The 27,213-nt window shown below is 35.0% G+C and overlaps 1 protein-coding gene across 1 annotated transcript in view; it reads right to left on the bottom strand.

The window, feature by feature from the left end:
• Positions 1-27,213, bottom strand: part of ATRNL1 (attractin like 1) — a 557,444-nt gene that overhangs the window by 243,850 nt on the left and 286,381 nt on the right. The window contains 1 exon segment of the mRNA XM_009277899.1: positions 9,919-9,980. Within this exon segment, the coding sequence (XP_009276174.1) occupies positions 9,919-9,980 (62 nt within the window).

Genomic DNA, 27,213 nt, shown 5'->3' with positions numbered 1-27,213 from the left:
ATGACACTATTTTCTAAAATATCCAAGAAGTTTGCACCACACCCACCCGGACCACTTATATATGTACACTGCGACTCCACTCAAAAAAAAATTAAGTGTACATGTGCGAAATATATGTGAATATATATTTTATTTCTATATAAAAATAAAATAAAATTATGTAGCTATTATGGGAGAAGAATGGAGTTATAGAATGTGATTGTTTTACTGCTTAGATAAATAGCAATATAAATAACAACAACAAAAATCAAAGTGTATGAGCTGCCTTTACTCAAGTACTTCTACCCAGAACACCTATACTGAATGGGGCAGCACAGTATTGGTGGTAGGTATTCATGGACTGATTCACCCAAACACTGACACTTAGTAGCACAATGCATGCCTGTGTATACAGCAAATTATAACCAAAGGATTAGATGCACAGGCTGAGATGCTCCAGCTGTTTTGCATGTAGAGTGTAACTTGTTTTGGAAGTAATGAAGATTTATTGTAGTAAAAGATGCTTGTTGCCTTTAGGTGGCTCATTGGCTGGTAAATGTTTTTGATGGTAGCAGCTTTTCTGTTTTGAGACTGGTTTTGGCAGTGGAGATCTGTAGCATTGCAGAGGAGCCAAAATAAAGGTCACGGGCAAATTAAAACGGTACCCCTGTGCCATGGAGCTTTCTGACTGGTTTCCACAGGACCACTGGATGTTGTGGCACAGAACATTTGGACTGCTCTATCAAAGTTAAGAGAAATACATGAAAGGGAAATGAGCCTTAACAAAACCAGTATACTGCCAAAAGCACGCTGTAAGAAGTCTCTAGAAGAGCACGTTTAAAATTACTATTAAAAATGTAACCAAAATAATTTTGTTGAGGAAGAAGAGCAAAATTATGTAAAATAATAAACCAAAACTTCAATAATGGTATTAATAAAGCTTCGCAATTTAAGCTCTGAATGCATAACTGAAAACAGGGAGATTAAAGTATCTACGGTATCTACTGCATTTTATATAAATTACAGTTTAAAGTAAGCAGCATCAATGAATTATCAATATAAAACGTATTAGTTTATTAGTAAGAACAGCTACCACATCCGTGTAAAATCGTTTATTAATATATATTGAATGTAGAAAACCAACTTAATCCTTCATCTCCTGAGGCATAACATACTATAACAGTTTAAAATCATCTCTGACAACTGCCCCTACACAAAGCCTGGGTTTATTGGTCCTTGCTGTGCAATGAAACATCAAAATACTTCTTGAAGGTAAGGAAGAATGAAATGTGTTCGAGTGGGGAATTTGTTATTTGCAGGAAAATGATTATGAAGAAAAATTATTGATTTTTTCATTATGTACATGTGCTGAAATGTTATAAAGAATGTGTGTGGGGGTAAATAACTTTATTAAATAAAATAATTAGTAAAAAGTAACTATATAATGTATAAATGCACACATACATATTTTATATGTATATTTTCCTACATACATAAATAATTCATGTATATATACATAAAGCTGTCTTTTCATATTAAATATACCACGAGCCATACCAGGAGCTACTATAGTAACATATGAATGAATGATCAATTATGTGAACAGCCTTTATATACAACTAAAAAGGGAAAATGGATATAGTGTACATCAGGACGCTATTTGGAAGACCAACATTCACATTTCATTCTGCCAATATAGTATCAAACAAAAGTGAACCATTTAAAAGGAATCTGAAATATATTACACAATAAAGCTCTAGATGTGAACTTTAACTCTCAGCAGTTCTTCCTTTCACCCCTTTGAAGCAGCAAATAAAGAAGATTTACAATCAAAGGGGCTTAATCTAACATAAACTGAAATTAATCTCCATAGAATAAATAGAACATCTCACCCATAAAGTGTGACTATGTTTCTTTTACTCATGGAAAAGACATTCATATTTCATATAATTTTATGGTTTTGCCCTTCATGGGTGAAATACTCTATATTTCTCTCAACAAGTGATGTTGTATATAAAAAATCCAGACCCAAAAAGGAAAAAAAAGAGTGTCCATTAAATTTGCAGACAAATTATGAAATACAGAATTTAATATTTTCTGTAGTAACTTTCAAGAAGAATTAGAAATTCAATATATTGTTTCTATTTAAAAATAGGTGTGCTGTCAATTCAGCTTTTTTGCAATGATTTTGCTGATTCAGAATAATAATTTAAGATTTTAATTTAAGGGGGGGGAAAGACAGATTTATTCTAATTATGGTCAATTAGTGAATTTGGGGATGGAGGACTGCCAACCAATGCCACATTTCAGCAGCCTTCCAAACCAAAAGATTCACATTATTTTAAGAATTTTTTTTTATGCTTTCCCCTCATTCTTTTTTTTCACTGTACTGTTTCTCTAGTGCAGATGCTATCCTTTGGTAATAAATCATAGAGATATAAAATACACTTAAGAGAGCCACCAAGCCATGTCAGCATTGTTTGGCATATTAGACTCAAATATAATCAAGAAATTTAATAAATTGCTAAAGGATTTTTCCTTTCATTATTTAACATTTCCAATACCTTTTCCAAAGAGGCGAATATATTTGAAGTGGTAGGTGTAAAAAAGTCATAAATCTCCTTATTGAATGCCCTATTAACATGACAATTTCCTGAAGACAGAGTAAGGATTTTTAGATTTCCAAGCCAAAGAAGCATCATTATTGTTCTGTAATTGCACTATATAAAGAATATAAAACCTCTGATACCCCTCAACCTGGTATTTATAATTTCGACTGAAAAGACTCAAGACATATAATGAAAGAAATACAATTTTGAAACTGTAGAGGGTTTTCTTAAAATATCACAAAAAATTGAAAACAAAGAAAAACAATTATGATATAAAACATAATTGGGCCACATATGCAGATTAAATTCAGAATTAAAAATATAAATAGATGATGTAACTACTTTTTAATGTGTAATTTTTAGTGCGGCTTTTGGAGTCCATAGCAGAGTTTCCATAATTTTGCTTCTTATTGACAATATTTTTATTAATATTCCATTAAAAAAGCTCATTAGATGAATTCCTTTGAATTCCGATGTCTCTTCTCAAAAGTAATAATAACACACGGTCTATTACTTTTCTTTCTTTCTGTGATTTATTACAACTGAACATAAGAACTCTGAATTTCTCTACTGCCATAAACAGATTGCTCATTTCTTCAATGTCACTCACTTCACAGCATGCCATACCAACTGCGTCTGCAAAGACAGACTGGCAGAGTGCTTGAGAAAGCTGCTTGTCACTTGCTATAACGGACAATGACATTATTGCTTAAAGGAAAACCCTAATATTTTTTACTTCCTTTTTTTTATTATTATTTTTCTTCATCAGCTTTTGCCCCACTTCACTATATACTAACATCCGAAAACAAACTTCTGAAGTTAACTTTGCAACTGGTACATATACCCTGTCATAAGAAGGCAGAATTGCTCCTCTTTTGGATTAAAATGACAAAAGCAAACTTTCAAGTCCATTTATCACAGATGAAAACCTGTTCTAGTTCTTTTGTTTAAAGTACAGTGGACTGGAGTTTCATAAAAAAGTGACCAGGATTAAGCACTCTAGAAGACAAATAGCCGTGAGTGCCAACGTTGTTTTAGTCTAAGAAAACAATTGACTAATCGGATTTAAGAAAATACAATATAAAATGGAGGGAATCAAAACACAAACACAATATGAGTTATCTGTGAAGTTTCTTAGGAAACAAAATACAACGCAGCTGTAAAAAGACGCATCCCTGAAAAGAGAATATTACAGAACTGTCTCAAAGTAAGGGAGCCTGCAAAGTTCTGAGTCTTCAAAAAAGACATACTTTCTTCAGGAGTCTTGGGCAGCATATTTCAGGTGCCACCTTCAGGGACCTCTGGGGTGAACACTACTACAGAAGTGGCAGCTTTGATTCCAATGAGATTTTATAAAAGCAGAAGAAGTGACAAAATGTTTTTTGGAGTGCTAGACTACAGCACCATACACAATGAAGAGTGCAATTTAAGATTTTCTCTTTTTTTCCCCAAAAAAAGACTAGAAAAAAAAGAAATCTTTCAAATCCTGTTACTGTCACCCAAACCTTCACCTCACAACTCCCCTCCGCATTTAACAACCCCAGAACTTATTTCTAGTTATTATGAACTGAGCAGAAATTGGGATTAAGCACTTCACCAGGCACAACGAACAGCTCTCACTTACTGTATTTGATACACACAGGAAGTGAGAAATGCAAAATTTTAAATGCACCTACTTGAAGGAAGGAAAAGCCCATATCTGCTGTGTATCAAGCAAGTACATAGGCCACCTTCAGATATCAAGCTGAGGAACTATTTTGTACTTCAAGGAACAGTGTATGTTGAAATCAAAATATGGCAAGCACTAGTGCACTCACATGCACTCACATGCACTCACATGCACTTCCAAATGACTCAAAGGATGAACACAGAAAGAAGAAAAACAAGAACGAAATAATGGAAAACAGCCCGGTTCACCAAGGGATTAAATGACTCATCCCTTGTTTTGAAGACCAACTGATCCAGTGGTACTGAGGAATCTCTTTCGCTTGCAGGCCAATAACAAGTGGGTGCCTTCTCAGGAAATATGAATAAATCAAATAACTCTACAGTGATGACGAAGTTTCCGGGTGATTCAGAGAGTGGAAGACACAAAGCTACATTCCACAACTCAAAACAATAATTTTAAACAAAAAAGAAAAACAACTCAGATTGCCCACTGCATTGTCCCAGTGGAAGTCAAACAACTATTTGCTTCTAAGTGAGGTGAAAACTGCTTGATGCATCACTAAGTAAAAATCAATTTTATTCTAGCCCCAAATGTAAAATCCATTTTCCTAAGATAACTTGATTTTCATGTTACCAGAAAATATTCTAATTTAGATTTATAAGACTTCTGCATTTTCTGAGAACCCAGCCATGGTGGACATGATCTGATCCTGACACACTGCATTTTGTCTTTCCTATGAAGATCAATATTCGATCTCATAAAGATAGGCATGCCAAAATCTAGCATTAATTTATCATCCTTTATTTTAACAAAAAGAAAACACGAAGCCAGGCAGACACACCAAAGGATGCCAGTGAAGAGATGGAGTTCACCCATTGTTTACACCCAGAATGGCAGATTCAGGTACTGAAGCTCTCAGGAGCTCTGATACAACCCACTGAAACGCAGCCATCCACTCCCACTGTGTGAAACGCAACCGAAATGACTGTTGTCAGATTTTGGCACACAGTCATACAGATGGGGGTAATAAATCTGGTTCTTCAGTAACTGCTGCATTTCCTAATGCAGCTCATGCTACTAGTCCTCATCCTAACCTAACTGCCCATCCCTTCCTCCTGCAATAAACACTGGGTATATTTTGTATATTGTTTTCTCTCACTCATAGTGCTCACAGAAAGATTTGTCAGAAAGAATGTACCCCTGATCCTAAATGACTATAATTTTTCATAGAATTTCTTAAACGACACACAAAAGAAGGATTTTCAAAGCATCCATATTTCTTAATATTACTCTACTTACTACAAATTGGAAATTCTGTAACTCATAATAGTAAGGAGACACGTTAGAAAAGTGACTAAAGTGCACAACTCCAGCCAGTCATAAAATCCATCAGTTGGCAGCTCCACCCCAAGAGCTGAACCAGAGGCAACGGAAGGAATTATTCTGAGAGCATAAAGAAGATGTATGCTCAGAGAAAGTGCCTGATTAGTTAGTGGTTGGTAGTATGTATTTGAAACAGACTTCAAAAAAAGTTATGACAGTAGCAGTTGCATATCATTACCTATCACAAAAATACTAATAGCTAACCTTTGTCACCTGTATCGATTTCATGTTTGCCTGGTTTTTGATTATGAGACAAAACCGCATTTCTTACCAGAACTCCTGCTTCAGATTCTTGATACAAATAATTTTCCAAGAAATGTGTGAGTACTGTTATAAATTCTTAACTATAATTTTATTTAAAAGCAAGTTTAGAAATCAAGAGTTTCTTGGCTCTCAATTCTGGATTTACTCAAATCATGTATAATAAAAACTAACAAATATTGAACATTGTAAATTTTTATGCATATAAAATATAATCCAAAGAAAAAGTAAATAATGTTTTCAGAAATTAAAGATACCTCATATACCATTATGAAATGCCTAAAATGTCCTGGCCTAAAATAACACATTCATGTGAGAACTGAAAACACTGAAAACTTCTTTATCACTTATAGTTTAGGAAAAAAAGCCAGGCTTTAGCTTATTGAGTGTTTTACTGGCCAGGGTAACACAGGAATAGACTTTCTTTAACTGGGGGGACTGCATTTCTTCAGTATAAGAAGAAAGAATCATTCACATTTGCTGCCTGTGAAATTTTCTAATGAGATCTGTACTGCTTCAAAGCAGGTGGAAAAAAAAAAGTCACACACTTCTCAATTTGTGTGATGGCTAAAAGTCTTCAAGGCATTGACTAAAGCAACACAGATGCCACAGTTTCTATAACACTGTTAGGAAACTGTTAGTACTCTTACATATCTGATTGCATTTCTACTCTTAGAGAAAAGGTCACTGAACCAGTAGATACAATGAAACCTTTCAGTATAAAAAGAATGAAATTAAATAGGGTTTTTTTTCACTATGAATTTTCATGGTCTGGAGCACTACCTTTTCTGTAATATTCTGCTTATTTTTTCAAAATAACTTTTATTTCTATAACTTTTCTGTTCTAGGACATACAATAACACTATCTTGGTAGATCAAGCATTAATTGCAGATCTAATCACAGCTTTTGCACTTTATTATGTATAGTTTTAAATAAATTCCTTACAGAACAATATTTTTAAAATAGTTGATCTTGATACATAGGGAAAATTCTAAAAACGCTTGTTATTTTGATGTTTCTGATTCAGGCAGTAAAATGTGTGTTTCATCTTTTACTTTGGAACACACACCCTATAGAGGAACAGTTTTAAACTATAGTTTTGAATGGTTGTTAAAAAAACTGTTATTGTCAAATCTATTTGCTGGTTTGGCTAGGCAGCCAGGGTGAACAGGGTTATGCCACGTGCTCAGAAATACAAAAAATATACTACTAGCTGAGAGAAATGCAAATGCATGTTTATCAAAGTAGGTTGAAACATGTTTTGTTATCAAGCACATTCCAATTGTCTTTAAACACAATTATTTTCTCTGTCAATAATCCTAGCAAATATGACCTGGGTTATTACTGTTACCAACATAATTTTCACTGTTTTAATATACCGCATTCCCATCCAGTAAAAAACAAACAAAAAAAAAAACCAAAAAAACCCCCAAGAAACAAACAAATAAACCAACCCTTATTAAAATAATTCTGTTAGGCTAGAAACTGTTGAAACCAAATTTTCAGACAAAGGCTTGAACACTATCAACCACTTTGGAGAGGACGTATTGATGCTGTCTTTGGGTATGACTAACTCTGTACACTAGTGTGAAAAAAAAAAATTAGTTATTGCTACATTTTCCTATCAGAAATATTCTGCAGCTTATTTAGACTTACAGTGATCCTGTAGAAACAACATCCAATTTAATATCTACTGAAAGTTTTAATCATGTCTAAACTGGAAACTTTCATTCTAAATTTCTCAGTCCAGTTTTCTATAAAAGACACACTAAGTATTTTTCCTACATTTATTTACAACACATTGCAACTACTAGTCCAGTGACAAACAACCTGACAGTTTCTTCTTTGGATCGTTTACATGGACTGACCATTTGCTAGCTCTGATGTCAGTGAGGATGCTACGCTTGCAGCAGTTACGAGTTGGGAGTGTCACTGTGACATTATACATGATTGTTTTGGTTCTGTGATAAGAAAATAAATGGACTTCTAACACCTAGGAAAACCACACGCCTCTGGGCATAACACTGAAAAAAACCACACAGAAGGTACTGGTTCGTGTCTTGGAAAGAGTCAGTTAGCCAAGCAATAAGCCTGGGCTAATCTTCCCAGCAGAGTTAATCGACTTGGGAACACAATACGATTAAATAACTTTTTTCATACAGTCATTTCATTCAGAACCAACTCAAGCTTCTCCTCTCCTCTCCCTTCCCTTTTCCTCTCAGGTTCTGCTTTGCAAAGCATGAATCTACTGTGTGCTATTCTTTCTGTTTCTATTTTTTTCTTAGAAACACAGTATGAGACCTCCAGCTCCTAGACATACTACCTATGTCTACAGACAACTTAATACCAATTCAGTTGTAGAAGAGCACCATACAACCTTACATCAAGATTTTAAAATATATTTTGATAAATACTCTATTTCTCATCATAACCATCGCACCTTAGCCTGATTTGTATGTGCCTTTGGGGGGTGCCCTGTCATTAAGTTTTGTACTTTGCTTGGATTACTGCAATGAACTACTCACCGCATTTCCTGATTCCTTTACGTATTTCTGCAACCAGGTTCCTAAAGGTGATTATTAACATTATGCTGCAGACAGCTGCAAGCCCCTGTTGAACTGAGTGCCAGCTGAAAGCCTTGGTTATACAATTAGACTGGGGCGGGGTCAAAGGCCGCGGTAGGACAGCTGCCAGCTATCCTACAACCTTTCTTTTCGTAAGGAGGATTACATTGGCCTTGGTTTCAAATTAGCTTACTGTTCAGGCAGAGAGATCCCTTCTTTCATCAGGATCACAGTGAGTTTGCCTTTACCCAGAATAAACCGTATCAGACAGACAATCACACCAGGACACCTAATGCAATAAATCTATAGAGATGGCTTCACCATCAAAGAGCCTACAGTTCACCTTTTCTAAGCCTGCATTAGGGCACACAGCAGAAACAAATTGCTTTTAGTCTACCTCTGCTATTTGTCAGAGGGTCCCTCTGTTCCAGGGAACACCAAAAACCCAAAACACTACTAGACTGACCTTTAGGCAACCAGCATTTTATCGCTCTGTTTGTGGTGAATGAGGAGAAACGGGATGCTTTCCATCAGCTACTAAACCACTCTCCATTAGCCAATGCATTGGGTACAGAAGACTTCAGGGTCTGCTCATTTCTGCCCCCTTTTTGGTGACAGCAATTAACATAAGTTGGTCTGTTCACAGCATTTAAGAGTCTGATTCTTCAGGTACAGTTGAACAGTGATTAAAGCAAACAGAAAAGCTGTACTGTGAACTTGTGAAATAAATGCATGGCAGTTCTAGAAATACAGAAAGTCTGATGAACATACTTGTCTGTCACTGTTCACATTTTGCATACACTTCATGGTTATTGTGGAATATCTTCACAGCAAGATTTCAAAGCGCCATAACTAATCCCTGTATATTCAAGTTTGTGACATTTTATAAGACAGCTGAACTTTTAAGAAGTCTTTCAGTGGAGTTATGTTCAGATCCTAGAGTAGTTGTCCATTTGCAGTTGAAGCCAATTCCTGCATTGCTGCCACAACCAAATCTCATGCATCACCTATTGCCTTTCACAATTAATCTCTAATACATGAAAGTATTAGCAGTGATGTGGGGTGCTTTATTAAAAATAACAAGCTATTGAACAGAACCATCATTTTTAATAATTCTTTCAAAGAGTTTACAAAAAAGTCACACACATAAATTACTAGTTTAAGTCAGTATAGCTGGCTTCTTTTAATCACTGTAATGTACAGAACATATCTAGCTAATCTTTATGAAGTAAGTGTGATTACTGTACCACTGAATATGAAATATGTGAAAGATGCCAGCAGCTGCCTGTAGTTACAGGGCAATGGCCTGGATCCTCCACTGGTGCAAATTAGAGAACACAGTTTAAAGGCTTCCTTGCAGGCATTTCTTAAGATTAAGAAGCTGGTTAAGATACTGGTTTGATGAAAAAGAATCGGCATGATTTCAGTCAGAAGACAGAAAAAACAATTTACCTGAAGAAGGTGACAAAGAACTGCACCAGATCCATGATAGTATTGTGCTGTGAGAAGGCAATCTGTAAATAAAATAGAAGTAAATTACAACATTTTCAGAGTCAACAGCTCTTTTTAGGCTAGGGCTTTATGGCTCCAGGATGATTAGTTTCAAGTGTAATTTCAGTCTAGTGTGCACACACCTGCATTTACCACAAAGTGAGATGAGCAACTAACTTCCATGTCTTTGCCTGTGTCAAAATACAAACAATGGAGTATAGTCTTTCTATTGAAGTAAAGTTAATAGAAATATCCATGTAAAACTTGCTTGATATAAACAATGAAAACAACATGCAAAATATTAATAAATCATATTGATATAAATTGCCTTCTTTGTAGTCAACTGTTTTAACTATCACCATTTTCCATTTTAATAACAACTCTGAAACAAGGTTTTAGAAATGACAAAAACCATCTTGTGCTTAAAATTAATAAATTTAAAATATTTTAATTGCATCATATTAAAATTAATGCATATGTTAATTTAAAAAAAACAGATAAATCTGGTGCATAATAAAACAAACTGTTTCAAAGCAAATTACTTTAAAGACAAAGTAACAAATATTCTTTTAGGCTACATTTTTACAGCTTCACCAGAACATGCATTAGTTCAACTCCTTACTGTAATTTTTCACAAAGATTTAATAATTATCTCTAAGACAGCATATACACACAGATGCACGTTCACACTTGCATGCAATAGAGCCTATAATTATTATTATAATTACTTTTTGCTATTTTTAAGAACAGTACTTAAGTTATATCTACAAATATCCTTAAACTATTATTTATTATTATAATTACTTTTTGCTAATGTTAAGAACAGTACTTAAGTTATAATATCCTTAAGTCCCCGTCTTGTTCAGTTTATAGTGTATAATAATTATCAAACTGAAGATATACAGAATCTTCTACTTTGAATTGCACAAAGTGTTTATCTAACTCTATTTCCAGCCTGTTCAAATAATTGTTGTGTTTACCACCAAATTAGTCTGATTCCCTTTCACAGCTGACTTGTGAACTTTTGAAATTATAACTCATGATACTCAAGAATTTTTTGAGAGAGTAAATCTAAATGTGCCTAGCTTAAGTAGATTGCTGTGTATGGATCAGGGCAAAACCTATATTCTGGCCTGGGAGCCTGTGGAAAGACAAGAAGCTGAAGACCACATGGGAACGAAGCAGGAGAGAGAAAGAACTCTCTGACTCACTACTCAAGTTTAATCTACAAATGTTTTCAGAGTAAAACTTACTTGTTTGGTTGTATGGGATATTCTTAAAAGTACTCATACTTAGAGCAAAACCACAAAAACTTCCACCCCAGAAGTAATTTCAGATTTTAATCAAACATTATCTTCTAATGATTACATTAGAGTTCATGTTTAAAAGATGAACTACAGTATTTTCTGAAGAAACAGTACCATGCATCTTAGACTAATTTCAACACAGAATATTAACAAAAAGAATACATATTTTAATTATAAGTAGATCACGAAGGAGCAAGTAAATGTCGTGAATCTAAGCCTGACACAAAGGACCATAATACAATTAAAAAGATTTATTTCCATGGGATTTTCATCTAGAAATGAATGTTAATGTCTTTTTTCTTGTGCCTACATAGACAAGGGACAAGACAAGGAAAATTCTTTCAACCCCAGGTTTTCACTTTGGACTTAAAGATACTGGAGATGAGTATCTCTTTTGTTAATCTGTATCATGCCTAAGTAGCCCTCAGTTTCACCAAAATGTCTAATAAGCCTATGGATCCCACAAATATTATCTCTACCTTCTCTTACAAATGAAGATCAAGATAAATATCATCTCTTTCATTTCCTATGGAATAGAATCACCAAGTGCCATGTGGAAAATAGTTTTCTATGGCAAAGGACAGCCTCTATGAGTGAACACAGAATTTCCAGCGTAAAACTATTTCCCTTGAAGAAAGAGGAACAATAACACCTCTGCTTTACACAGATTAACACTGAAAAATGGAACTAGGATTACTTATAGTACTATAAAACATTACTTGAAATACAATTTCAGGTGCAGATGCTAATTCTTTCATTCACTAGCATGAGATTTCTAAAAGAGAAGTTAGGACTGACATCAGTATGGCAGCTACAGATATGGCTATAGAAGCAGATACATTTCAGTAACTGTCCATGATTTATGCTTCTCTTCAAAGGCAAGCTTATAGACAGCTATCTGTCATAAATGTCATCGAACAGCTTTCTCACCTTCACAGAAACCACTAGAAAACTTCTCATCAACTGCAACAATTGAAGTTCTTTTCCCTGTTTGGCTAGCATTAAAAGCTTTCAGTGGGTTTATGAACCAATACTGTTACAGCCAAATTGTTGCTTTGCAACATGAATAATGACAGGTTTTGCAAAAAACTACAAAATGGATGTTTATTTTTCTTAAATACTCTGCTATAGACAACAAATAAATTAATTAGAAAATTTAAGGTGAATCAGAATTTATCATTTTCACAATAAAGACATCCAAAACTGTACCCCAAACAAAAAAGAACTATATTCTGAGGGCTTCAAGATATGCAACAAAATAATTAGTCTGATTTCCTAACACTACCCAATTTTATTTTCCGTAGAAATTGGTTACAGTATTGGAATATCCCTTGAATGCAACCAATGCCATTTGATTTGTAGCTAACCTAAAGTTTTGTCATTTGCTGCTAAAAAACTACTAGCAGATGATTATTAGATTATCAAGCTAGAATGAATTTGCTAAAACAAAAACATTACAGGACATAGAAATTCCTAGCTTTGTACTCCAGTGGGGCAAAGTCTAATCTCAACACCTGGTTCACAGAACAACCTAGAAGTTGTTTGAGCTTTTTGTGCATTAAAAAAGAAAAAATTGATACAAGCACCATCAACAATGACAGCTGTCCTATGATTAGACGATCTCTACCTTGAACAATGTAACAACAGATGAATTTTTGTGGGGTAGTTTAGAACGTTCTAATGGTGGTAAAACTCCAGCTATGAGGATCTATGATAACAAGAAAGAGTTGTATGCATCAACGTTTTTTTCCACAAGGCAAAAATGAGTCAAGTTCCTTTTGATGCCCAGAATAGAGGACTTCAAATCAAAATAGAAGTTGGGAAGATTGCTCATTTTAGTATATTAGATCATATAATATCTTTCTTGTGTGGAGTAGAGGGGATATGTCAGGGAGGAAGAAGAGTTGAAAAGGTAGGCAAGTTGTAACAAAAAAGAGAGATGGATAGTTTATAACCTGTGAAATATGAAGAGATAAGCATGTGCAAGGAAACTATAACGTGCCATAAAACTGATACTTCTACCAAAGCCAAAGCTTTTTGTATCCTAGTCTCAAGGTTCATCATGTGAAGGAGTTGTGAGGATCAGGACCTAGAGGTAAGAACTGCAGTGACTGTTTTATGAAAAATGCTCTATAATTAAACTCTGAGCAATTGCTTTCAACCTGGATTTAACTTTGAAGTCTGATGCTTCTGTATCAGACATGAAGAAGGACTTGTGTGTCTGAAAGTTTGTCTAACTTTTCCGGGTAACCGGCTGCCTTAATAAATGATACAAACTTCTATCTACAAAACCCATCTTGCCATTTTAACTTTAGGAATAGTGTTATCAGAGTGCTTTTTCTATCAATATTTCTGCCTGGATTTTTATCTGGATGAACTAAAATATTAAAAAATTAATTTTCATGTACAATCCTATAGTGCACTACATTTGTATTCTATTAGATCAAAGCAATACCAATACACAGAATAAATGTAGATACATTTTGAAATCTACAGTCACAAAAACTCAAAGAGAGAATGAAAAGATTCCAAATCAAAATGTGTTATATATATGTTCCAGCTCACAGTCTTAAAAGAGAAAGGTACACGAAGAAAAAGCTCATGGGTGATAACTGAGCTGTGGTGATTGCTCCAACAAGTATTACTGATGTGTCTATCTTTTTTCCCTACCATGTTCAAGCCTTTGAAAAATATATGTTGGGTTATTTTAAAAAAAAAAAAACAAAAATAAAACCCTGAGAAAGCACTTAAGTTCTTTAAATCATGTGACCTAATTGGAAGACAAGGCATTGTGACTGCTGACAAATCTTTTATAGCAATTGAGGATTCAAAAGCCAAATATCCAGCAGAATATGCCAGAGCGCACTGCATACAAGGATGCATTGCAACCAAAACTTCAATGTATGGTATTTCTTGATTTTTGATGTTTTGGTTACATGCATGATGTAGGAAATATACTTTACACTGAACAATGATGGATGGAATAGGTCTGTTGAAACAGGAACGACTGTTGAACACAGGAATTTTTCCAACCTTCAAAAGTTAGTGTCTGCAGGAACGTATTTTTTTTTCCACTGCTCTAGATACTTCATTTCGTTTTCACCTTGACTATCACATGCAGCAATAATACAGTCCTACAGAACAATAGGTCAAGATCTGTTCCACCACAAAATGAGACAATCTTGAAAGTCTAACTTAGGGACATCTTTCATATGGAAATAGTAAGTCTGGCCTCAGAATTTTGTGTTTCAGTTTGAAAAATATAGGTGTTGATAAGTTGTCACTGCAATTCTAACAAAACCAATATAGCAAAAGGAAGAAGAAAGGGAAAATTAGGCACAACAGAAGTGCACTAAATCAAAATTCCACACTTGCAGTAAACATGAACCTAATCCATGAAATGGTTCATATATTCAAATAATGTACACAAAGAGCAATTTTAATCTATGCTTCATTTCATGACATTATCCACTAATGTAAACTTCTATCTGCTCAGGCTCTCAGACAATGAACAAATACTTCCATTAACACAACTCTTTCATCTTCCACTGTTAATAAATTAAGAATGAACAAACAGGACAAACTAAAATAAATACATGGTAAAACTTTGGTAGATGTTCTAATTATTAAACCTGGAAACATAATACAATAAGGCCAGACATAACCCAAACTAAACTGCCTGGACTATGTTGATTATGCATACTTAAACCCTACAGAATTATTACTTCCTTCAGTATCATCAAAACTGTAATTGAATTTCTTCTTGGATAAAACTATTATACACTCCCACACTGGTACTATGTATGTTCTGAAGCAAAAGACATGATACTAACTGGACATGAAGACTAACTCATTTTGTTGTCCATCCTCTTTTACACTTTCTTGAGGAACACTTTTTGACTGAGGCAACTTTAGACAACAAATATAAAGACAGTTGAGGAAAATATTTGTGTAGATGGACACATTTTTGTGTATAACATTTTTATCAGGAAAATGGGAAAGATCAAATACTGTGATAATTTGGAAACAGGATGTCGGAAAATTTAGATACATAATAGATATTCACATTTACTATTCTTTGTATGAAGTGAAGTTTAGATATATACTGTGCAGAAACATGACTGCAGAGACCCAAGAATAAGCTATTTTAAAGACATTATTATGTACTATATAATAATTGGGTGGAAAAAACCCTATGGATATCAAACTTAGTAAATACACAATTACTGAATAATCGGTAATTACATAACAAAAGATCAGTTACTCTGATTTTTTGTTTAAATATAACTACAATTATGTGGGGGGGGCTTAAAGAGGGTAAAAAAGGTAATGACTGTTCTTTCACATTGGACTTTGAATATGAAGAGTGACCTGCACCAGTGAAAGGTAGATGGTAGGAAACTATGTCATTTTCCTAATGGAAATATTTAACAGGCAAAGCACAGAATGTATTTTCTTTTCTTTTGGAAAACAAAAATTCCAAGAGAACATGGTAAGAAAAGGGCAAATGTACCAACAAGGAATCCAAATTACTTCTGTCTAAATTAGAGAAACATCAAACACTTTCACACAGAGGCTAAAAATGCCACACATTTATTCTATATATTGGCTTTCCTAGAACTTGAAAAAGAAATTTTAAAGAAAGTTTATCTGAATTTTGCCATGCAGAACATGTCAAATCTAGTTACATGTGTGAATCTAGTCAAAATTAGTCAGACAGTTTATAATAATCAGCAGAGATAGGAAGGCACTTCATAGGTGAATGACTCTGAAATAGATGTGGGACTCTCATAATGTGGAATGAATTACCCTATGGAGCTGCCATTTCTCTCTGCTAACAATACAAGGAATCTATGATTAGTTTAGACTACAGATCTAATGTCAAACTTAGAATATAAATAATGTTAGGTGAGATAAATTTCTCCCATAGTTTTCAAGTCCTGATTGGGTATTTCTGCAAAATAACGTAATGCTAAAGTAGGAAAAGGAAATATTTCTTCTTGCTGGGATGAAATGATCAGAGAAGCAATATGGAGCTAGGTGCCTGGTGGCAGAATCCTACTGCTTTCTACTGTGTTGATGCCAGTAAAGAATTTAGTCTAATGTTGACAAACAGTCCTCCCAGATGATGAGAATTAGTGATAGAAAAACTTTCATACTGATAATATAAATAGAAAATGAAAGATAACTTAAAGAAAATCAGACTCAGAATCACAGGCTTCACATCAAGATTTGATAAACAGCTTCCACAGATTATTCTCTGCATGCTGAAGTCCTGTCTCTCATGATGGCATACACTAGATTATCCAAATACCCACCCCTTTCTTTCTCAAACAATGTAATAATTACAGGATATTATTTCCACTATTCAGAGTCATGAGAGGCTGAAAGACAGTCTAGGTTTGTATTCAAGTGAGATGAATGACATTCTTAAAGAAGGTTTTTACAGCTGCATTTTTTCCTACCTTGCACTTTGCCTATTAAATTCAATATGCATACACCGCTATTTCACTGCTTCATTTAATTTTGTGTTTGTGTACACATGAACAAATGCATACCACACAGAGAAACCCTCAGTTAATAACCTCCAAGAAGTGAAGGAGAAAATCTGGGGGAGTGGAACTCTTACCTAACTTACAGTTTAATTCAGTATGCAAAATATCTTCGTAATGATTAATACAGACATTATTAAGAAATTGAAATATTGAGTATTAAAGTCAATGAGAGAACGAAAGAAAATTAAAAGGCATAGACAAGGGAGAAAGGACATGTTTTAAAATTAAATTAAAAAAAAAGATGAAAAGTAATTGACGCAAAGACCTATAGTACCGAAAAGTTATTTTAGACATAAATCTTTGCAGGATTGAGTTCTCCTACAAACTGAGTGTGAAACAGCAGATTTCTAGACAACATCTTCCAAAACTGGTTTCTAAAAGCCTGGCTAGATTAAATGGACAGGCAGGAAAATTAAACACAGAAGTGAAGGGAATGGAGTCACGGAATTCATCAGGCAGAGTTGAATGACTAAATTCTACTACAAAGAGAAGCACTGCATGATGATATGTTTTTGTTTGTCAAACTACATTAAGGAAAAGCCATTGCTGTCACTTGCTAGAATCGGATTTCTCTCTCTCTTCAGCTTTCTTATTATGACTTTTTATGACATCTTATTATGACTTGATGAATTAAAGAGTCTCCCACTAGGAAAGCTGCACCTGTTATGGAGTGTGCTCTTATATGTTAGCATCACAGAGTCATAGAAATGTGGACTGGAAGAAACATCGCATGCTCATGTTGTTCAACTTCCCACTCAAAGCCAGGCTACTGTCAACACTAAACCAGGTCAACAGTGTCTTTTTGCAGATAAGTTTTGAAAACCTCCAGAGATGGATATTCCACAGCCACTCGGTGAAACTTGTCTCAATGCAGCATAGCTAACATAATGAATTTTTTTCTAATGTTCAATCTGAATCTCCCAACGTGCAGCTTGTGAGCACTTCCTTTTGTTTTACCACCTGCTACTACAGAGATTAATTTAGCTTCATTATCTCTGTAACTCCTCCAGAAGTAATTGTAGCCTACTATTGGAGGCTCTTTGCCAGACTAAACAAGCCCAAGCTCCACAGCTTCAACTTAGCTTGTGAGCTACAGGACCTTAAAAATCTTTGTGGCACTTCTCCTGGACCCCCTCAGCTTCTCAATACCCTTTCTGAACTCGGACATCAAAAATTGGAGTCTCATTCCACATGCAGCCTCACCAGAGATGAGTAAAAGGGGATCATTTTCTCTTAATGAGGCCCCACACATAGGTATTGCCTGAACTGGAATGAGAGCATACTGTTGGCTAATATTCAAGTTGACGTTAGGTAATTCCACCCTGGTTAGGGCTTTGCATTTGTCAGACTTCATGAGGTTTCTGTTGGCCCAATCCTCACATTTCCTAAGGTCATCCTGAATCAAAGCTCTACTGTTTGACATATCAAACCCTCTCCCTTTCAACATCAAGGCATCTTGGTCTTCTGATAAACAAAACACGGTTAATGTTGACATTTTTCAAAGTAAAACAGACTCTTGATCCTTTTCAGATCCTTGATGCATCTGTGTTTGTTTTTTTATCTGTAGAAGCTGGTACCAATAACAGTCACACTAAGGATAAAACAATGACAACTGCACGTTTGTCTTCAACCCTCTTAAAAAAATTCCACAGTCCTCTGACCTACAGTGCTACCCTTACAATTCATGTTCAAACAAGTGTGTGTTCAAGTCTCTTTCTGATTCACTCCTATTCAAAAAACAATCTCCATTCTGACAGCGTAATTTAGATTTCTTCCTGTCAAACCTAAATTAGCTCAAGCACAGGCTGGTGATATTGCATCTAAAGAGTGTGAGAAACTACCTGGGTGCTGCGCAGCAATACCTTCATTCTCATTTAGTGCAGCATGATTGATAGGCTTGCAAAACATCAGGAATCCTTGCCCATAATAAGAGAATCCTATTCAAACAACTGGCAGACTACTGTGGCTCTAGGATACCATAATAAGTCAAAACTGTAAATTATATTTATTCAAAAATAAATATAGGAAATCTCCAACTTTATACATTGTTTATGATTCTACACAAACCACTTGCCCACACAGATTAATTTCACTCCTTAAAGCGCTATATATTTCTGAGAAAAAATGGTTCAATAAAAAATATTGCATTAAAAAAATAGTAACGACTCTCATTTAACACAGCAGAACTGAAGTGCTATCTCTTCTCTTCTCAAAAGAGACCCTAAAAGATACCTCCTCAAATGCAAAAGACCCATATGATGTTTTCATCAATGTCAAAATGGAATTAGTGGTACAAGTTTAAATCTGCTGGTGATGGCACACTACTGTCATATTGCTCTGTCAAACCGTGGCTAAGTTGACAAAGCAATTTGGATTTCTTCCAGGGTTCTTATATCCAGGAAAATGCCTAGCCACTACCACTAAAGAGCTATTTTTAAGGCACATTTCTGTAATTATTGACATGATGGGATGGCTATTTGAAATATATATTTTATAGAATCCACATAGATTGTTAAAAGAAAAATTTCCTGGAGGATGAAGTCAGAATCACAGAGTCAATGCTACTGTGTCAGGGTATATTTAACTTCATAAAGTTGTCTGACGAATCAGAGAACATCTCACTGAGGTGAAAGGGTTACTTCACAGCAGTTACTGTAAAGTGCAGAGTGTGGCTCAGAACTCTTTTCCACATGAAGAGTTAAAAAAAAATAAATCTCTGAAATTCAAGAAATACAAAGTTCCAGTACACACCAGTCAGCACTGCAAGATCTCAGCTCTCTCTACTGAACCTCGGAGACAGCACTGCAGACACAGCTAGAAAAGCCACCAAGCTGTATCTTCTTAAGTTGGGCAAAAGTTTCTGTTAGGGCAGCTAAAACAAATATCTGTAATGCTGGACTTGCACTAAGCCACTTCACCTACACTTGACATGCCAACTTGAAACCACCTATTTGCCGACCCTTGACTCGGGGAATCCTTCTGCAGCATCATGTGCACCTACCACTGTCCTGCCATACAGCACATGTGGACTCAAAATTCTACAACAAGAATAGGCTGTTGTGTTCCTTAGTTTGCACAGTGCACAAAAATTAGCATTGAAGCAAACAATCTACATTTTTTGAATGGAAATGCTCACAGACTGGGCAGAAGCAACCCGTGGAAAGTGCATGCAAATGAAAGGGGAAACATAATTCTGCAGAACACAAAATGTGTCCTAAAATGGCATGCTTAGGTAGTCATTCCCATGTCTGTTACAATGCGCCTCTGCTGGAAATATGATTACATTAACCCCCCCACACTTGCTCCTTACAGCCCACAGGAGAAAATTAACAGTTTGGGGATAAGGCTGCAGACATCTTAAGTCTTAAGTCTGTATATCCTGCTCTTCTGGTCTAAGCAAGGGGTATTGGATGTTGTGGAAGGATACACAAGTGTCAAAATGTTATACTTATTTAAACTTGCAGGCAGTTAATAACCTTGTACTTGGCTCTACTAAAATGCATGCTGTTCAAATGAGTTTAACTTACAAAGCTATCCAGACCACTTAGCATAATTGGCCTTTTATTATTTATCAATATGTAATTTGTTTACTGTTGTGGACTATTAAACAAAATAAAATTCAAAAGTAATCAGATCAAATTAGAAACGAGCAGCTTTTCAGGGTCGGGGAGCTCCCTTAAGAGTGGTCATAGAGCAACTGATTCTAGCTTTTCATCTTTAACGACCGGATTTCAGTTTTACTGTGAAGTAAGTAGACTGGAGTTCAGTTACTGGAGTTCAGTAACAGCAACGTTACTCTGTATAGAAATCTAAACAGTGGTACTGTACCACACCAAATGTATTTGAAGAGTATCTGAGATTCAAGTTAAAATGTCTGAAGAAATTCAAAGTGAGTATGTATTGAACTATTTTCTGTTTTTAAAGAGGCTAATAGCAGTCTTGTTTCTACAAAATGCCACATTTAAACCTAAAACCAAAACACAATCTTATTTTGTGAAGAGTGAATTAGTTGTTTGTGCATGTGTCAGCTCACCAAAAAATGGACCCTGATTTTATATTAATTAAAAAAAAAATCAGATACACACGCAAGGAGATACATCTACATTATACAGTTAATCTGGCAAGCACAAACCTAACACCCCGGAAAACACTATATTGCTCAAATTACCAGTGTTTAGATTTCAATCCTTCAGGCACCTATTTTTTTCAATCCTTCAGGCACCTAATGCAAAATCATAATTACTGATTACAGAAACTACAAAATAATCATTTTTGACAGGTATTTCATATGAACTAAGGAAGAAATTCTTTCAGAACTGACTGATTATTTTTTTCTCCATTTTTAAAGTAACTCAGTTTTCTTTAGACATGGATTAGAAATGGGATTACTCAAAACAAGCCAAGTACATATTAGCATTGCAGTATCTGGGAACTGAAATATCAGCTGAAGAAAAATGTTGTTTATTTCTTGAAAAGACTGATTTTTAAACACACCTGGTTTTATATACAGCATTCAGTGAGGATTTCTTAGTACACAGAAATTGCACCCCTCAAAAAAAGCAGAATTCTTGTATTCTGAAGTTTATAAACATGAAAAATGTCTATTTTCTTTCCTCCATGGAAGATATTTCTCACCTTTCCTTAAAATAAATACATAAATAAATAAATCTACACTGAACTATTTGAATGACTGTAGAACTTAATATGATGGCTATGGCATTTAAAGTTCCTGCCTATGTGTATGTGTAGAAATACATCTAACAGACACGGAAAATGTGCTGCTAAAAAGTATAAGACTTTTTTCAAAATCCGCTAAGTCTTTATCTTCTTAAATATACAGTAGAGCTGGTTTTACCAGACAATCTACTAGTTAACCCACTGGTTGGTCTCCAGCCTAATAAAAATGATAATAAAATTTTTATAGGGCTGCAAAAGCTGAATTTTTAAAATTTATGTGATGTTTTGTTCATTTTAGAAATCAAATACTTGGTTAGAAAAGGTAAAACATGCACTGAATTTTGCATAAAGATCATGCCATTCAAAATAATGTATGTAAAACTCATTGGTGAGATGCCAAGAAAAGGGCAAAGCATTTTCTTAAAACATGAATAGAGTAATTTCCCAAAGTTTATTGTTATAAATGTAGAGCATGCCATAAAGCTGTTGGAACTGTGGAATAAAAATTTTGTATTTGCAATAGCACTTTTCTTGATTACTGTGGATTAGCATATTTATGAGGTTACTCAGCCTCAGGTTTAAACCCACAAATCAAAGGTTTATATCAGCATGGGTAATGGATTACACGGAAGTCTACGGCCTACGATATCCCAAAGGTATCTGTTTTGAGGATGTATATAATGCCACTTTGTAGAAATTACATTTTCTGATCTTTTGCGTGGTGCTTAGTGATTCCCCTCTCTAATGTGTAAAACAACCAAAAAGCAGCATTCCCATTCAGGACAGAAATTCAGTGATGTATCTTCTCGTTCCCCATCTCACCTATTGAAAAAACCACGAAAGACAGAGGCTTTAATTCCTTGATGTAAATAGCACTACTACAATGAGACTAGAAGTCATTGTGAGCATATCTGATGCAATTAAACTCCTGAAAAGAGGAAGGAATCTGTATTCCAGCAGCTGTCCAGAGAACAAATACTTGAATTTTGTTCATCTCATAAACAGCACTATCACAGAATAAACCTAGAATTAAATAAATAGTCTCACTTTTTTCTCCAGAGGTGAATGCTGACTACATTACTATTAATGGTAAATACCTACTGACTTCCTTTTGGCTTCAGAAAGAGCAGGACTTCAGAGCAGAACGCTAAGACAAGAAATTGAAACTCTTAGTCCTGCCTCTCATGAAAGACTATAACTAGCCAAAAGATAAGTCAGGAAGGTAGCTCATGCAGAATGGCTTTTTCAAGACTATGGCTACCCAAGTGAAACTATTTTATCATCATTGTGAAATGATGACAAATGAAGACACAGAAACCTCATTAAACTGTACAGAGAAAATGTCCATCAGCTTTATCATTATTTCAGTTTTTTACTGAAGATCCACATCTAATAGTAAGAGAAACAGAGGTACGCAAAGAAGGGTATGGGAGTCAGTTACATGTGTGTGCATGAGAGTGAAGATAAGAGGACATGTGATAGCCTATATAATTTAGAATATCCAACCTAAAAAGATATGAGGAAAAAATAAAATGGATTAAGCGTTCTGTATTGTATGTATATTCCACTGAAGGAAAAGCGTGGGGTTTTGCATGTAGGGGATGATGTCCACTTATCTATACAAAGGACAAGACTATTCTAACAGATCTGCTGCTGAAAGAACAACAGATCGCACTGATGTGAAAATATTAATGGCTTCAAATAAAGTGGAAGTGGTTAACTGACCTAAAAAACCCTCAGCATACTAAGAAGGAAAATATGTAACATGTAAGGAAGAAAATGAGTTTAATGTTCTTCCTTGAAGAGATGATCAAAATCTAGAAAGTGACAACTGAGACTTTTACAAGATAAAATGAAAATTAAATTATGAGGATTATCAGAACACATTGTGATCCAATTTTGTTACATTAATTTTACTCTTTTTCATTTAACATTTATCCCTCATTTGAAACTCCTATTATATTGCAAGCTGTAATAAATTTGAAAAAAAGAAGAGAAAACCAACAGCTCTAGATTTTACTCAACCTCGTGACACATTCTGTAGAGTCAGGGTGATATATCATTGATACATCATACATCACATCATCGACTGATACGCTGTCAGATCCAGGAACATATTTGTAAAAGATGCTGAGAAATGTGTAATGCTAGTAAGCAGGAACCTTTGACGTTTTTTAGTAACTTGCAGTAATTAGGTGGGGAAAGGTGGATGAATAACTGGTTTTCAGGCAGATTCAGAATGATGTAAACCAAAGAGAAGAGCAGGACCTGCTCAACTGAAACGGATTTCCAAGAAATCAGGCTAGCCATGCTAGCATTTTGGCAATGACACAATGAACTACACTGATAGGTACTGGCAACAGTGATTTCCATGAAACAACAATGTTTGTAACAAAAGCTCTATAAATGAAATATAGAAATGACAGTGTAATATATGAGACGTATCACCTAGAACTGTGATCTTGAAGGCTACCTGCAAAGTTCAGAATGATCTGTTCCCACCTCATGGACAAATGGCAAGGCACTTCATTCACATTCACTTTAATTCATAAAGGCCTTAGTTGTTTAGAAGAAAAAAAAAATTATTCAAGGTTGTCAGCACTGAGAGTACTTTTTATTCTCACTTTTTAAAATCTGTATTTCCAAGTATATTTTCCAGAAGCTCTAATTGTTTAATTAGGCATGTGCAAATGAACAGTAACCATTTGGGTGTTGAACAGCTTTAACAAAATCCAAATCCAAAGAAAATAAACACACTTTTTCTGCTAGAGCACTTTATGCTTTCAGAGAGCAAAGGAAAATACTTTTCAAGAGCCCTACATAATTATAATGCTGGCCTGAACTCTGTTGAAACATAGGTAGTGCCTTTTCCTTTCTCATGTTGAATATTTCATACCAACTTAAGGCAGAAATATTAAGATCTGCTTTTGGGGGTACTTGTTCAGCTGTCTAGATTCTTTTCATTTGAGTAGGAGCAGAGAGGGTGTCTGCAGAGCAGAATTTGATCCCAAAATAATGAATAACGTCTTCTGACAAAACAAGTATATAAGTCAGGGCAAAGATCCTGCATGATAAAAACATTCCGAAAGATAATGAATTCAGTTTCTGTTACACAGACGTATACTTTGAAATTCTGAAACACCTCATTTGCTGTATTGAATCTATATGGCAGGGGAGTTAGGCAATGAGTAAGAAACCTATTTGGAAGAGTAAGTCAAGTAAAGATTGGGTATCTTCCAGCATTCCTCTATGCCTCAGTAAAATAATTTCTACTTTTAACTAGGGACATGTTTCTAAAGTGCAATATGGTAATTTCTAGGAAATCCTTTAACAAAGCTTTGTTTCCTAAGAATCAAAGATACAGAATATAGCTCTGCCTGTCCTGCATGAACAGCTTTGGACTCAAAGACTGATTTTAAACACACTGCATGGAAGATTAATGGCTCTTAAAAATTCAGTGCCTACAAGATTTGTAACAAGAGTACAAGAGAGACGGCCTTAAATATACCAACTGAAGGAAAGACTCCTATACAAGTGCACACATTATCAGACATCACAGAAGCAAATGGAAGAAAATACTTATAAAAGCATCAATTATTCACATTAATTTTAGACAGAATGTCAGGACAAATATCAGGTTTTCTGCAGAAACCTAGGAAATTAGAGGTTGCTGCTTGCTCCCATAGCCACTAGTTTTGACAAGGTTGTTATTGTCTGAGCTGGCCAAAAAAAACATGAAACACTTTTGAACAGCCTTTTTAGGGAAAAATTACTTTTCTTAAATGTGAAAATGGAAAAAGGTTTTGCTTAAAAAAAACTGAAGTGAAAACTTGGTTTAACCGTGAAATATTTTCCTGGAATGTTTTAGAAATAAAAAAGCCATTTTCCAAAAAAATTTTCCTACAAAATCATCATATTTGACAAACTCCAATTATTGCACGCTATAAGCCGGAGCAGGCTTTTGTAAGAGTGGCATTGAGCAGGGCACAGAGGAACAAATATTAACAATGTCATCCCCAAAGAGATTAATACCTTAAAAGGCAATCCGGATTCTCTGGTTTCAAGTGCAGGAAGGTATTGAAAAATAAAGTTAAGAAATTAAAATCATACTGTTTACTCCCTGCAGGGTGAACTGTCTCACGTACAGATTTTAAAGGTACCTTTCTTGCCAACAGCCATATGTAACATATATCCTCACAGTATTCCAGGAAAGATTTTTCAGTGTGTTTTCAGGGACAAGAATACTGCAGAAAGATATCTTCAACTAAATGCATTGACTACACTCAAAAAGAAGGGTTGTTTTTTCGCCCCAGTGGTTACAGAAATTCCCAAGGTCATTCCATTGTACCCTACACCCTTTTGTCCAACTAAGAACTTACTCATGGCTTTCACTGAGACAAGAACATACTTATAAAAAAATAGAGAAGATTTTGTATATTTATTATTTCTGAGAACTAATGCTTAATTGCTTTCTAGCTGCAAGTGAGTTTGTTTTGTAATTATTTTATGCATCTGTAGATGGCTTAATGCTGATTTATGTTTTTTACTGAAATCTTGACTTAGCCTGTTGGGAAACGGTTTGACAAAAATAAACCATGTGACCCTATTCAAAGGTTACAGGGGATTTTCACAAATGAGATGTTCTATACAGCAACATTCTTTCAGTACAAACACAGTCTCAATAATAATTTTTAAAAAATGGTAAGGTAAAGTTTTTTATGTACCAATTGCCTTTTTAAACCTGAACCTAAATCAGATCAAACTGAAATACAGGAAATTCCATTTAAACATATGAAATTTTTTTCCTGCAGTGATGATCGAAGGCTGGAACAGGCTGCTCAGATAGGTTGGGTATTGACTCTCCACCCTTGGAGATGTTCAAAATCTGACTGGACAAAGCCCTGGACAACTTGCTTTAGGTGACCCTGCTTTGAGGGGTCAGACAATCTCCAGACGGTCTTTTCCAACCACAATCATTCTGTGATTCTATGATTAGGCATGATTATTCTCCTTCGCACAGGTTGTTAGTACGGGTTATTAGGCCCCTGTGCCGGTAACAGGAGACAAGACAGAAAAAGGATTTCTGAGAGATTTAATTTTCTCTCCATTCTTCCAAAGCTGACAAGTGCAGAGACATCCACATTAAAAGTGTTAATTTAAAACAACAAATACTGTCTAATCCAAACCAAACTTAACTTTTTCCATGTATTTTAGCAAAGACACCTATGCTTTTAATTAATTTCAAAGCAGTTTCATAAAATAAGGGACATCTTGCGAATGTCTACTGATATCACACAAAAAAACCCTGTACCAACTGATATTTTGCTAGAAACAGAGTGATCATTCAAAGTTCCTGAAAAAAATGCCCTGATTCTGGTAATGACAACAAATGTTTAACACTACGATGTAATCTAATATACGTTTACTGCAACATTCTATTGCAGAAGCACCAATATAATGTTTATAGTTGGTAAAGAGCACTTCCGTGCTTTTTCATTGTTAGTCTGAAGAATTGCATTGTGAAGTGATTATCTACTCAGTGATTCAATCTTTGTACAATACCATTCATTTAATTTTAACCTACTGTATTGGGTTTGCGTGGCAAGGTCTTCGTAGCAGGGGGGCCACAGGGGCCCCTTCTCTGAGAAGCTGCTAGAAGCTTCCCCCATGTCCGATAGAGCCAATGCCAGCCGGCTCCGAGATGGCCCCGCCGCTGG

Source organism: Aptenodytes forsteri, unplaced genomic scaffold (genome assembly GCF_000699145.1).
Source record: "Aptenodytes forsteri isolate BGI_AS27 unplaced genomic scaffold, ASM69914v1 Scaffold15, whole genome shotgun sequence".
Classification (NCBI taxonomy): domain Eukaryota; kingdom Metazoa; phylum Chordata; class Aves; order Sphenisciformes; family Spheniscidae; genus Aptenodytes; species Aptenodytes forsteri.
Note: the sequence above shows the minus strand (reverse complement) of the source record. Positions and strands in the feature narration are given on the sequence as shown.